The sequence below is a fragment of the Marmota marmota genome, unplaced genomic scaffold, assembly GCF_001458135.2.
Source record: "Marmota marmota marmota unplaced genomic scaffold, marMar, whole genome shotgun sequence".
In the NCBI taxonomy this organism is placed as follows: Eukaryota; Metazoa; Chordata; class Mammalia; order Rodentia; family Sciuridae; genus Marmota; species Marmota marmota.
Window position 1 is genome coordinate 2,955,622 of NW_026000130.1, and position 13,764 is coordinate 2,969,385.

Consider the following 13,764-nt stretch of genomic DNA (forward strand, 5'->3'; position numbering starts at 1 on the left):
GGCCCGAGCTGGGGGCGGTCCTCGAGGTCCGTGGCCCTCTGCGCTGGCAGCAGGGACACCTCACTGGACCTCGATCTCCACCTGGGGAAGATGAGAGGAGACGCCGGCTCGGCCAGCAGAGCAAGCCCCGACCTCACCAAGTGGGTGCCCGGGCTGGCAGACCGCGCGGAGGGGCCAGGGCTGTGCACCTGGCAGGGTCCCCAGTGCCCAGGGAGCGCGTTGCTGGCCGCTGACCCTTCGGCAGCTCTGCAGAGCGGGGCCGCGATGGGCGTGGGGAGGCCTGGGCTCTGGGCGCCAGGGCTCTGCCTGCATCATTACTGGGTGGCCCTGGGGTTAGTGGCACTGAGTGATGCCTGGGCAGTGTGTGCCCGGGGCAGGGGCGCTGGCCTGCAAAGGCCCAGCACCGGGCTACATGGGGGCTTCCGAGCCGTGGCCCTGCAGGCATGTGGGCTGGATGAGGCTCTGCAGCGGGGGCTGGGGACAGTGAGTTGTGATAGCTGAAACTGTCCCCAGACATGAGGGCAGTTGGAAGGGCGAGGGGCCCTAAGCAGTCTGCACTGTGTGTGTGTGTTTGGCCTTGAACTCCCAGGGCAGGCGGCGTGGGGGCTCTGCCCGCCCCATCCACAGGGCACCTCTGCTGAGACATGGCTGCAGAGACACTCGGGCCTTCCCCGTGCGCCTGTGACCTGGGCTGTGGCCGAGCCGGCGACCACTTTGAAACGGGAGCAGAGAGGACGGGTTCATAGAGGATCCAGGAAGCTGCCCCTGAGGTACCGCACAGGGCCAGGCTCCTGGGCCACACAGCCCCGGGCAGCCACTGCTGTCTGATTGGGGTGCATCCTTCCAGCACCCCCTAGACGTACAGGCAGTGAGGACCCGCTGTGCCATGGGCAGACTGGAGCTCAGAGAGTGAAGGGACTTTTCCCAAGGTCACACAGCAGGGTAGAAGCTAGCCTTGGGATCGGTGTTCCTGGCTCTGCCTCTGTCCCCTATGACCCCTGCCGGGCTCCTGGCCTCTGGGTCATCCGCCTGTGCGCTGAGGCCACACGGGCTGCCCCAAGCCCCACAGCGTGTGGCCTGCTCGGCATTCACAGCCTGGCACCCAAGAAGCAGGGACAGCTGGAGGTGGCGGGGGTGGAGTGTGGCTGTGTCCAGCGGCCCTGGAGGAGTGCCAGGGACAGGAAGCCTGTGGAGACCTCAGGGAGATGTTCCAAGGTGGGCACTGGCCCCCAGGCCCACGCTGTCTCCCAGTCGTGCCGTGTCTCCTGCTCCAGACCCGCCAGCCACCGTGGCTCCCTAGGACCCCGTGCTCACCTTCTGCGCCTGGTGGGCATTGCCTGTCCCACGAGGGACACTCCAGGAGGGAGCCAAATCCAAATGCAGACTGAGTCTCCCTTGTCAAGAAAGGCCTGCAGCCAAAGTGTCTCGGGTTTCTCTTTTTCCCCAGATTTTGGGATATTTACAGAGATTTTAGGGGTTGAGCATCCCTGACTCCAAACTCTGAAATGCTCCAAAATTCGAAGCTTTCTAATGTCACATCAGTGCTCAGAAAGGTTCATGTGACTGATTTTCAGGTTGTGTTAGGGACATTCCACCTGCAGTCACGGCAGTGACAGTGACGATGGTAATAGGACACAGAGTGCCTCCCGTTGGCCTGGCCCGGTCCTGGCAGCTCTGCCTGCAGCGTCTGTTTAGCCCTCACCAAAACCACATGCTGCTGACGGCTCCCATTTTACAGACGAGGAAACCGAGGCCCACAGAGGCCAAGTGTCCTGTCCAGGGTCACATAGCTCCCAGCCCAGATGGGATCTGACCAGAGCCACATCCTCCCTGAGCTGGTCATAGCATGGACCGGCCGGCAGCTGGTGGCAGGAGGCCAGGGCTGTGACCTTCCCCAGGTTACCCCTCCTGCTCGCTCCAGGCCACCACTGACTCAGCCCTTGGGGCCCAAGGTCCCAAAGGCTCGCGGCCCTTCTAAAAACCACCTCGATTCCTTGTCCCTTCTTTGGTCTCGCTTCACCTCGCCGTCTGTGAGGAGACTGGGGGCGGGGTGGGTGCAGCACGAGGCCCTGGTTTACATTCTAGGTGTTTCTCTCCCGGACTTTTTGGTCCCCACGTAACTAATGGGACCCAAGAGCCCCGCGCCGCCTGAAGTTGTATCCTGTGACTTACGGGGTGGCGACTCCTATTCCACGTCGGGTCTGGGTCCATCATGGCTGGACTGTGTAACTGGTGGCGCTCTGGAAACAGCGGGAGGTCAGGAGCGGCAGGCACCTGGCCCCTCTGCCACGCCCTGCCCCAGCCCTCAGAGTCATGCAGCTGAGCCCATTTTACAGAAGAGAAAACGGAGGCTGCTGATGTCCACCTGTCCCCGGTCTCGAGGCTCGTCCCTGACACACCTTGCCCCAGCTCTCCAAGCCCTTCACCGTGCCCTCGGTCCCCAGGTCACCTTGCTGAGAAGCCCCTGCCTGCAGGAGTTTGCTGGGACCACCCAGGAAGTCCAGACTGGGGCAGCTGGATGGGTCCTGAGCCTGGGGAGCTTAGAGGGCTGAGTCCTCTCCAGTGGGGAGGGTACCGTGGGACACACACACTGGGGACACTGGGGACAGGGTGTTTGGAATGCCAGGTGCCCACTGCCCCCTGCTGCCACCCTGAGTCACCAAGCCCTTTGAACAGCCTGGTAAAGTGGGTTCCATTTTCAGGTGGGGACACTGAACTTCAGGGCGGGGGGTCACCTGCACCGTGGGGGTCCCGACAGCTGTGGGCATTGGTGCTCCAGGCCCACACTGTCTGGGGCATGGCGTGACCGGGGCCCCGGGCACTTGGACCTGATGTTGTGCCCCTCTCCCTCTTCCGCAGCCTGGAGGAGCTGCCCCAGGGGTGGTCCCCCTGGGCAGATGTGGAAGGGACACTGTCTGTGCTCTTTAAACCCCGGGGCTGGGGGCTTAGCCGTAGGTGGTGCTCACCTCCATGCACAGGCTCATTCCACTCCCCCACCCCCCCACCCCCTGCAGTGGTGAAGAGCTGCAGGGACCGCCACCACCCGCCCTCTGCCACCACCCTCCACCACTGCCCTCCACCACCACCCTCCGCCCCACCCAGGGCAGGCGCTACTGAATCTGCAGCCCTGCTGGTGAGACGTACTGCAGCATCAGATAGATGGGGAAACCGAGGCCCAGAGAGTGGACGTGGTACTGCAGGGCTTCTGGGGCAGAGGCGTGTGCACACCCGAGCCAGCTGACCCCACACCAGGGCTGTGTCCCCCAGCCTGGGCTGCTCCCGGCCCACCCTTGACGACTGAGATGGAGTCTCCCTCCACTTCCCCTGGGGGCCTGTGTGTGGGATCTGTGGCCAAGGTCACCCTCACTGTGGTCCCTGCTGTTCTGTAAACACCCAAGGCCACTGGCTGGCACCCGGTGAGCTGAACGGCAGGCAGGTTCCCGGCCCAATCGCTGCTGCTGTCTGCGTTTGCTTCTTAAGTAAAACTGAAGCAGCGTCCCAGCTGGGCTCAGAATCTCCATGGAGCACTCCCAGGATGAATCCCTGCCCCTTTTGTTGTTATTGTTTTTGGTGCTGGGGATTGAACTCAGGGGCCCTCGACCACTGAGCCCCATCCCCAGCCCTGTTCTGTATTTTATTTAGGGACAGGGCCTCACTGAGTTGCTTAGGGCCTTGCTAAGTTGCTGAGGCTGGCCTCGAACTCGAGATCCTCCTGCCTCAGCCTCCTAAGTCCCTACCACTCTTTGAGTTCGTGGCCAGGGTTGGGAACAGGCAGCAGTGGGCTGGAGGAGGAGGCAGGACCACAGCTGTTGGCCCCGAGGGGTTGTTAATTGGGGGCCCAGGAATTTGGGGGAAAAATCACATCTTTACTGTAGGTGACAAATGGCAGTGGTAGGGCCAACACCTGGTTCCCCCGCGTCACATCTCAGTTGCCGCGGTGTCTGTCTCACATTGCCCATGTTAGCGCGAGGGCAGTCCCTGGACGTGCCTCCAGGTCTTGTCACTGCCGCTTTAGTGGGAGGCGCATGCCGGCGGCTGTCCCCATGCCTCTTACAGCTGTGCCCTTGGCCAGTTCGCCACACTGGGCCCTTCTTCTACCCTTCCTAGTTCAGTTTGTTCCATTTAACAGTGTCACTCTGGGAAGGAGCCTGCAGGTACCCCCAGAAAGCCCAGTGCTCCGTGTGGCACCAAAGGCCAGACAAGCTGCAGACGTGGACACCACTGCCACCGCTGCCCGCAGCCACATGAGCCTGGAGCTGCCTCCCGTCCCAGGCTCTCTGGGCTTCTTTTTTATTTAGCGGGCAGGGGGAGAGTACTTGGGATTGAACCCAGGGGCCTTCGCCCATTGAGCCCCATCCCCAGCCCTAGTTTGTGTTTTACTTAGAGACAGGGCCTCAATTGAGTTGCTGAGGGCCTCGCTGTTGCTGAGGCTGGCCTTGACCCCTCGATCCTCCTTTCTCAGCCTCCCGAGCTGCTGGGATGACAGGCATGTGCCACCATGCCCAGGTGTCTCTGGGTTTCTTATTGGTCACCTGGTCAGGAAGGTGCCCTCTCTCCATGGGTTGCTAAGGGAGGTTAGTAATGTGCTGGGTTCCATCTGCTGCGGGGTCTGTCTGTCCGCTGAGTGTCACCTGGTATTCTGGACAGGACCGGGCAGAGGGGTGCTCTGTGTATGTCCCCACAGCCACTCTCACACCTTTGTCTTGCCATCCACCCTATCCTGCACGCTCCCTGTGGGCAGGATCGCGTCCCCGGGAACATCGGTCACCGAGCTCATGCTGCGTGCCAGCCTCTGTTTCCACACTCATTTTGGAAATGAGGCTCAGAGAGGGACAAGTCGCTGGCTTGGGGTCACATAGTCGGTGGACAGTCGAGCCGAGGACACACCTGTGTCTGTCTGAGCTGCAACCTGGACCCTCCTAGGACATGGCTGCAGCATTTCCCAAGCCCAGCCTGGGAGCATTCCTGGTGGGAACCTTGAATGCCGGGGTTCGGTTCCCGGGGAGGTGATTCACAGAGGAGGGGAAGGGGCGGCGCCTGCAGATCCCCGGGTCCCACTTAGGTCTCCAGATCAGAGCACATGGCGCTGCTGTGGTGATGGGTGGGTTTTGACAAATGTGTGCCTGACTTATTGGTTGTGCTGAGATCAGAGACTTCCTGTCGCCGACCCTCGGGCTGTGGGGCGGATCAGTTGTCCGCGTGGTCTCTGTGCACTCAGGAGGAGAGAGCCAGGGCACACCTGTCATCCCCGCAGCTCAGGAGGCTGAGGCAGGAGGATCGTGAGTTCGAAACCAGCCTCAGCCACCTATCCAGGCCCTAAGCAGCTCAGTGAGGCCCTGTCTCTAAATAAAACACATAAAAGGGCTGGGATGTGGCTCAATGGGTAAGCACCCTGGGGTTCAATCCTCAGCACAAAAAATAAATAAATAAAAGAATAAGAGGAGATGAGGGGGTGCTGCTGGAGGAACCTGCACACTGTTTTACCATAAACTTGTTTGTAATAAGTGGAGGAGTCCGCTCAACGTGACCATCAGATGCACAGTGGAGCACGGACGTGCGCAGCGTCGTGGTTGGTTATCATCAGTGCCAAGCAACCCGACTGTAGGTTACACTTCTTTCATTTCATTTTGTTTGTGGTGGTACTGGGAATTGAACCCAGAGGATCTCCACCGCTGAGATACACCCCACAGCTTTTTTAAAAATTTGAGACCGTGTCTTGCTTGGCCTCAAACTTGTGGTCCTCCTGCCTCAGCCTCCGGCGTCCCGGGGATTATGGGCGTGCACCGTGATGTTGCCATGGCCAGGGTTGGGGGGCCGTGACCTCGGCTCCGCTGTAGGTTTAGTCACGTCTGTGCCCTGCTGTTGGGTCTCCGAGCCCCACTGTTGACCTAAGGCCCTTATGTTTGGGGACAGGCACTTTGCCATCCAGGGCCCCCTGAAGTGCAGTGAAGAGTAAGAACCCTCTAAAGGGGAGGAACTGTGCAGAGCAGTGTGTCAGGCCGTCTGTACCAGGGGCGCAGGTGTCACCTGGCATCCAGACAGGACCTGGCACAGGGCGGCTCTGGTCAGCAGAGCAGGACTCGGGCCCAGGCGGGGAGACTCCTTGCTGGGGCTCAGCGCCTCTGACCGCTTCCTGGCGGAGGAGTGGAGACAGGATCCTGTGGCCGGAGGGGCCGAGGACGGAAGTCCTTTCCTATTCGCCTGGTTCACTGGGCAGGAGCTCCGTGTTCCTCTTGGAAGCCCCACAAGGGCTGCGCCAGGTAGGGGGGTGGTGCCCAGGGTCAGAGCCGGCCCCCGCCCGAGCAGCGCCTCCCCAGGGCACACAGCCTCTGCGCCTGTGTGGGGCCGGTCCAGGGAGCGCTGCAGAGCCTGGGCTGCGGTGTCAGGCAGACCCGGGCTCCAGCCCAGGCCCAGGTCCTTAGCAGCTGTGTGACCTCTGACAAAGTGCTTCACCTCTCTGAGCCAAATAAGGCTAAGGATCGTTCCTAACTCCAAACCTGCCTGCTCCAGGCCTTAGGCACCTGCGGGCTGGCTTTCTGGAATTCTCCACGACTCCCTTACTCACCCCAGACTGACCGCCTGGGTCCTCCCAGGGGTCCTTCTGAGACGGGCCCAGATCAGCCTGCAGGGTGCGTGCTGCCCGAGCCTGTCCGTGGTGTTGGCAGGGAGCTGGCCAGCCACAGCCGAGGACAGGCCCGGCTTGCCCTCTGGGCGCATTAAGTCACTTCCCTGGAACTCAGCTACACGTGTGCAGAAAGTGTCCCTCGGGCCTGTCATGGGCTCCGCCAGCAGAGTAGAGGGTGGAACAGGTGTCCCCTCTGTCCTCGCCCGTGTGACACTGATGATTTTTTTTTGCCCAGGTTAAATGCCAACGTGTGGACCGTGCAAGTCCCAAGGAAGCGTTGCTGGGAGGAGGGTGTGCAGGCAGAGCCTCCCAGACGGCCCCAGCCTCCGAGGAGGGACCCTGCATGTTATCTCCCTGCTCCTCACGTCCCCGGGGGAGAGACGCTGGGTGGCACTGGGGTTGAGGGGAGGCCACACTCAGGAGCGGGGGCTCTGGAGAGAAAGCTGTGCCGATTTTCTTCTTGGCGTCCAGACCAGCCTGCTGTGTGGCCTTGGGCAGGTTGTCTGACCTCTCTGCGCTCCGGGAAGTGGATGGTTAATAGGGGAGGGTCAGTGCCCATAAGTGCAGGCTAAGGCCTCTTGGGCAGCAGGCCAGCTGCCTGGCCACTCCTCAGCCCCCAGAGCAACTCCACGTGCTTTTCATGCCCCATGTCCAGAGCCTCGGGATCACTGTCCCCTTCTGTCACATCCTTGGGATCTGAGGTCACTGGTCCCCGGGGAGCTCCGGCCTCCCAGCTTTGCCAGGGCGAGGCGTGGCGGAGGGGTGGAGCCCGGGTGGCCCTGTGGCGTGGGCTGTCGGGGCCGGGCTGAGCTGGGCACATGGGCACTTTGCAAGTGCGGGGCCTGCGTCCTCGGCTGGCCTCGTGTGCTGGCACTGCCCCCTCCCACACCCGGCCACTGGTTTCCTGGGAGCCCCATCAGGGCTGAGCTTGGAGCAGCGAGGCGGGTTCAGAAAGGAACAGTTCCCAGCCATCCTCGGGCCTCTTCCCCGCTGGTAGTGCCCCCTCTGTGGCGTGTCCCTCGGAGCCCTAGCTGTCCCCGCTGGAGTGTCCGCAGCATGACAGAAACAGGCCTCGGCACCCTGATGACATACCAGCAGGAACGGAGCCTGGCGCGTCGTAGGTGCTGAGCAGATGATCGTGGGTACCGCGTCTGGGTGTTTCCAGCTTCGAGCCTCTTGCCTCCCCGCCTCCCTAGTGCCCTCAGCGGGCGGCCCTGGGTCAGGGGGCAGCCCTGGGCCAGTTGCAGGAGCCCGCAGCCCCCACCCAGGAGCCGGTGACACCACACCACATGGCGTCTTGTGTTTGGAAACTGGCTTCTTGTAGTCACATCCATCGTCCCCTGGAGCCGCGACCTCCTCACTTACCAAACCCAGTGAGAACCTCCCCCCTGAAGGCTGCTGCCGCAGGCGGCGTGGCTTTCTCCTCTCCCCTGGACCCCAGAGACAGCTCCTCCTGGCCCTGGCCACGTTTCCGGTGCCTGAACCCTGTGCGCACCTCCGAGGAGGTATTGTTTTCATCCCCATGTCATAGATGGGGAAATAGGCTGAGAGGTAGGCTCAGAGACGTCAAGCAATGTACCAGGGACACACAGCAAGAGACCTGGGTTTGGTGGTAAATATACAGTGGTGTTTAATAAGTGCTGATGACCTCCTATCAGAAGAGGAGGGTTCGTTGGCCCCCACCCCTGCCTGTCACCTTTCCTGCATGAGCACAGTCCAACAGAACTCTGCTGTGACAGGGACCTCCCAGGGCCAGGGTCATCTGACTCTCAGTGTCCCAGGTCATCTGACTCTGTCCCGCGGCAGCTCTTAGGTGTGGAAGGGTTTCTTCCTGCTGTACCTGCAGGGCCTCCTCTCCTCCCTCCTTCCCCCGGTGACAAAGCGTCTAGCTGTCCCTTGGCACACAGGGCTGGTTCTGGGACACCCCGCCTCACCGTTGGTGCCCACACCCGCGGGGGTTCAGGTTCTTGGGTTTGCAGTGACCCTGGGCACACCCTCCAGTGGCCTCGGAGCGGCTTCTCCATCCTTCTGACGCCTGTGCCCCGTGAGGGCTACTCCGCACTCGGGGGGCGTCTTCCTGAAGGGAGGGACCCCCGTGCTTGGTGCAGGCACAACGTTTTTCCCAAACATCTCCCTCGGAGGCCGGTTGACTGTGGGGACACAGAGCCCCCGAGGCAGAGGGATGGACGCACAGAGCTCGCTCGGCTCCGGGGCCACCAGGCTGGGCTGGGCTGGCGGTGGCCGCAGCGTGTCACCTGCCAGCTCCCGCTCCAGATCTGTGCTGTCCCGTACAGTGGCCGCTGGCCACTCAGAAGCGAGGCTGACCGTCTGTCCCAGGCTGGACTTGGGTCTCAGTTTCCACCGGCTGCTGGTGGGACCCGCCCGCGTCTCTGAGAGTCCCGAGGCCCTGGCCAGCCGTCCCCAGGGGAGGGGCGGCTGTGGCCGTGGGAACCCCGGGCTGGCGGGCGCCGCGGGCTCACTGGCATTTCAAGGGCCGCGGAGGGCAGCTGGGCCGCTGCCCTCTGCCTCCGGAAGAGCTTCAAGTGCGTGGCCCCGTGAGCTGCCTTTGTTCCAGGGGCGCAGCCGGGAGCAGCCGGCCGTCCACGTCCAGGGGCGCAGGCCTGAGCCGCTGCAGTCGGTGGGGGGCTGGCCGTGGCTGTGGACCCTCCTCTCTGCTGGTGCTAGGTGTGCTAACTGTTCTGGGGCTTCAGGAACAGGTGAGGAGTGGGCAGGTCAGAGGGAGGACAGGGAGAGCCAAGAGCGACTTCCAGCCAGATTCTTTGTCTTCTTTTTCTTTTTGGTGGCGGGGGTGGGGGTACCAGGGATTGAACCCAGGGCACCCGACCACTGAGCCCCATCCCAGCCCTGTTGTGTTCTGTATTTTATTTAGAGACAGGGCCTCGCTGTGGCTGAGGCTGGCTTTGAACTTGCGATCCTCCTGCCTCGGCCTCCTGAGCTGCTGGGGTGACAGGCGTGGGCCACCGTGCCCGGCTTCGGCCAGTGTGTTTCTGTGGTGCTGGTGTTTGTAAGTGCCTGCTGCTGTCTTGTCCGAGCGTCCCAAGAACCCCTTTTACAGCTTGGGAAAACTGAGGCTCTGCAGAGGGATGAGCTGCTCAGTGTAGGAGCCGTCCAGCGCAAGGTCACCTGCCCCCAGAACAGAGCTGGGCCCAGCGAGTCTGGAAAGCCACTTCCCCTCGTGGGCCTCAGGAGTCCCACGTTGTTCCCACCTCGAGGAGGAGCCAGGACGCAGCCCTGAGGTGCAGGTGCAGGTCCCCTGGGTCCCGTGGGAGCCAGAGCCTGGCTGTGCTCCAGGCTCCTTGTGAGTGGCCTTGTTCCTGTGAGGTGACTGAAAGTGGGCCCCGCGTCTCAGCTCAGGGTGCGGAAGCTGCTTGGTGTCATGTCTTTTTTTTTTTAATCTGTAAAATTGAGAACCATGTCCTTTCTTCTTCTCAGGGTTAAAGTGCCACAAGGTCCTCTTCTAGTAGGCATTTGGTTAGTGTTGGGTGGGAGTACCAGGACTTAGGCCAACCCCAGGGAGCGCCATATTTGTCACAGCTGGTACACGGTATCTTTGGACTCGTGCAGTGCACAGCCCTATCCACTGTACGCAGAAGCCCCGGGTGATAGGGTCTCGCCATGATTGTTGCTTATTGCTGTACTCACTTTCCCTGGCCTCCAAACCCCTAAGAGAACAGAGAGGCCTACCTGGCAGCCACCTGGGGCCACTGAGGCCACAGTAGTCTTGGTCCACATGCCTCTGCTCATGAAGTAAGCCAGTTTGTTCTCCATAGGAGCCGGTGACCCTGGCTGCAGCATCTTCCAGAGTCCCTTCCTCAAATGTCACTTCGGGGTGCCCCAGAGCCTGAAAGCCCCTCTGCCTCCCCCAGGGGCCGGGCCCCGCTCCTCGGTGCCCGTCCCTGACGCTGCATCTCCTTTGCCTCCGCAGGGCTGGGCCAGCAGGAAGCCTTGGTGAGCAGGCGCGCGGGCTGGGCCCCAAGGATGACAGCGCCCAGGAGAGGTGAGTGCATCCCGAGGGTGCCCCAGGGAGAGCCCGGCCCAGCGTCCTCTACACCTGGCCTCCAGCCTCAGCCTCCATTATCACCAGGCCAGCCACACTCCCCAGCCAGCTCCCTCTCTGTCCAACCAGCTGGCCAGAAATCCAGTATGAGAAACTGGGGTGACCAGCAGCACGGAGAGAGCAGTCCCTGCCCTCCTGTCTCTGGAAGATGGCACAGAGGACGCCCCGTGTCCGCGGGGAGGGGGCACCAGTAGAATCCCAGCCGCCCCACGGCCCCCGCTGCCTGTGCCTTCCAAGTCCCTGTGCAAGACTTCCCTGACCCTCGAGAACAAGTTGTCATCATTCCTTTTTCTTGGGAGGAAAAAACCCTCAGAGAGAGTTGCAGCTGGGGCGCTGTGGCTTCTCAAGCCGTGTCCCAGGTCTTTGCTGCCTCTAGCCACATCCACTCTGCCCTCATGGACCTGTTTTCTCCCAGAGGACCTTGTCCCATCAAGGCCTGCCACTCTGGCTGTGTGACCTTGGATAACTTGTTTCACCTCTCTGAGTGCTGATGGTGCATGGAAAACCCTTGGTGGAGTGTGCGCTCTAAAAATGTAAAAGCAAAGCTCAGAGCTTTCACCAGATGTACACTATGAAGCAAAACTGGCCGGTTGAGAAGGTCTTCCTTGTCCTGTGTCTCCCCTCTCCCAGGACGTTTCCCTGCGACTTACTATCTAAATCTCCAACCCCAAAATAGGCTCATGAGTAAACACACACACACACACACACACACACACACACGGGCTTGCACACTCGTCCACCCTTTCTAGAAGCCACTTTCAGTTTCCAGATCACCTCCCATCTCCATCTGTTCACCCGGCACAGTCACTGTTCTGATTCAGCTAAGGGCTGATTGACAGCTCCCCGGGAGTCCCGCACCCACCCCGCACCAGTCATCAGAATTTTCGTCTCAGCTCCAAGGGGAGAGTTTCACTGAGCCCTGGAAGGAGCTGAGGGCCCTGCGAGGGAATTCTGGGTGGCCTCAGGTCCTGTCTAGCCTGCCTTCCCCTGGCAAGTGGCCTTGGAGTTAGCTGTCCCGGTTGTGGACCTTGAATTGAGGCCACCAGGGAACCCCTGGCGTCGTCAGCAGAATGGAACATGTAACCACGTTTTTCCGGAGGAGAAGGAGAGCCTGCGATGGGCCTTTGATTTATCGGCCACGTGTGGTCCCCTCCCAGCCACTGAGGTCTGCCAGTCCTCCTGTTTGTTTTGCAGAAGAAGAGACTGTGGTTCAGAGTGGGGAAGTGACTGTCTCAGAGCCCACAGGTGTTCTGCTTCAGGCCTGGGGCTTCATAGCCTCTGCTCCTGCCCCAGTATTTATTTTCCATTTGCAGCCTGCAGAGAAGGTGCAGGCAGCCCGTGCCCTTGGGGGTCAACTGGTCCAGCTGCAGAGAGGTCCTTTGGTGCTTTTGAGTTGAATCTCACACCCAAAAAAGAATGCCCTCCCCACCGCCTCCCCCAGGCCCTCCGTGGTTCCTGGTTCGCTAAGCTGCACCCCGGGCACGCTGTGTTTTTTCCTTAGTGGACTTAAGAAGTGGCTGTCCCCTGCGGGGGAAACCTTCTTTACTCTCCACCTGCCTGTTTCCTCTGCACTGGTCAGAGTTCAGGGCGAGGCCAGTCTCCTGCAGAAGGCCTCTGTCACTCCGTCCAGGGTGCCAGCAGACCCAGGAGTCTGAGGCTGCATTTCTCAGCTCCATAGGCCAACTTCTGGTACAAATAGGTGCTCATTAAAAGCTGGAATAACCGAACAGCCAGGGATCACGGGAGAAGGCGTGAGTAGGCTCTGGAAAGCTGCTTCTGTGCCACCTTGGATGCCTGCCAGGTGGAGGGTCCTGACCTCAGTGGCCCTCTCAGGCTGACACTTTGAGGCCCATTTTACAGATGAGGCTCAGAGCAGTTAAGTCTGTTGCCCTACCTCACACAGCCAGGAAGGGGCTAAGTTGGGATTCCAGCCCAGGCCCCCCGACTCTGAATGTCCTGGAACCCACTCTGTTCCTTGATTGTGGAAAGGGGTGGGAGGGGCAGATGGGGAAACCATCACTCCGGAGCCTCCTGACTGGACCCGGCCTCCACTGTACCCTGCAGGCCCCCTCTGGCTGCTGCCGGCCCACACCTCCCATCCTGCTCTCCAGCCCGCAGCTCCCCTCAGACTTCCCTCCACCCACTCCCACCGCAGGGCCTTGGCACGCTCTGTTCCTCTGCCTGGAACCCCTGGGCAGAGCATGGTCATCTGGATTGAAGGCCAGGCCTCCTGGGCTGGGTGTGAGCTTGGGCCCTGCTCGGCTGCTCCCCAGACTCACAGCTAGGGCAGCCCCTCGGGCCCCAGTTTCCCCTCCTTACGATGGGGATTCCATGGCATGCACCTGGCCGGGTCCAGGCCCTGCCCAGTCCAGAAGGGTTTAGTGAGCAGCTCCTAGATGCACAGCCCTGTGCACAGCTGGGGGAGAGATGGCCGTGGACAGAGCTGACAGGAGGCCCCGCACCCTGGGACCAGTGTGTGGTCATATTCTGGGAGTAAATGTTCCGGTTTTGACAGTAAATTTTATTGGGGAGGTGGGTACCAGGGATTGAACCCAGGGGCCCTCGCCCAGGAGCCCCGTCCCCAGCCCTGTTTGGTGTTTTATTGAGAGACAGGGTCTCCCTGAGCTGCTTAGGGCCTCGCTGTGGCTGAGGCTGGCTCTGAACTCGCGATCCTCCTGCCTCAGCCTCCCCAGCAGCAGGGGTGACAGGCGCGGGCCACCTGCGCGGCCACAGTAACCCTTACAGAGGTCCTCACTGCCTATCTGCGGATGGAGACAGCGGAACGTCGGGAAGTGGAGAAGGGAGGATTGGAGTCCAGGCAGTCAGGCCTGGACTTTTGGGTCCTTTTGGGTCCGTGGGCTCCCTCGGGGTGACAGCTCTTCCCTTGCGCGGAGAGAACACACTGGGTTTAGGAGTTCTGCCTTTAGGTCCCGATGCCGCGTTGAGAGCCACCACTTGTAGTGGACAGGGCTCGCTGACGGTGGTGCCCCTCTCTCCCCAGATGCAGGCTCCGTGGGCCGCCGGCTGACCTGGCGCTGAAGCGGCCCCCCAGGCCGGGCCT

General features: G+C 61.3%; 1 protein-coding gene across 1 annotated transcript in view; it reads left to right on the forward strand.

Annotated features, from left to right (window-relative positions):
- Tpst2 (tyrosylprotein sulfotransferase 2) overlaps positions 1-13,764 on the forward strand; it is a 42,975-nt gene that overhangs the window by 15,294 nt on the left and 13,917 nt on the right. The window contains exons 2-3 of the mRNA XM_015500229.2: positions 10,572-10,643; positions 13,705-13,756. Of these exons, the coding sequence (XP_015355715.2) occupies positions 10,572-10,643; positions 13,705-13,756 (124 nt within the window). The remainder of the gene's footprint in view (positions 1-10,571; positions 10,644-13,704; positions 13,757-13,764) is intronic.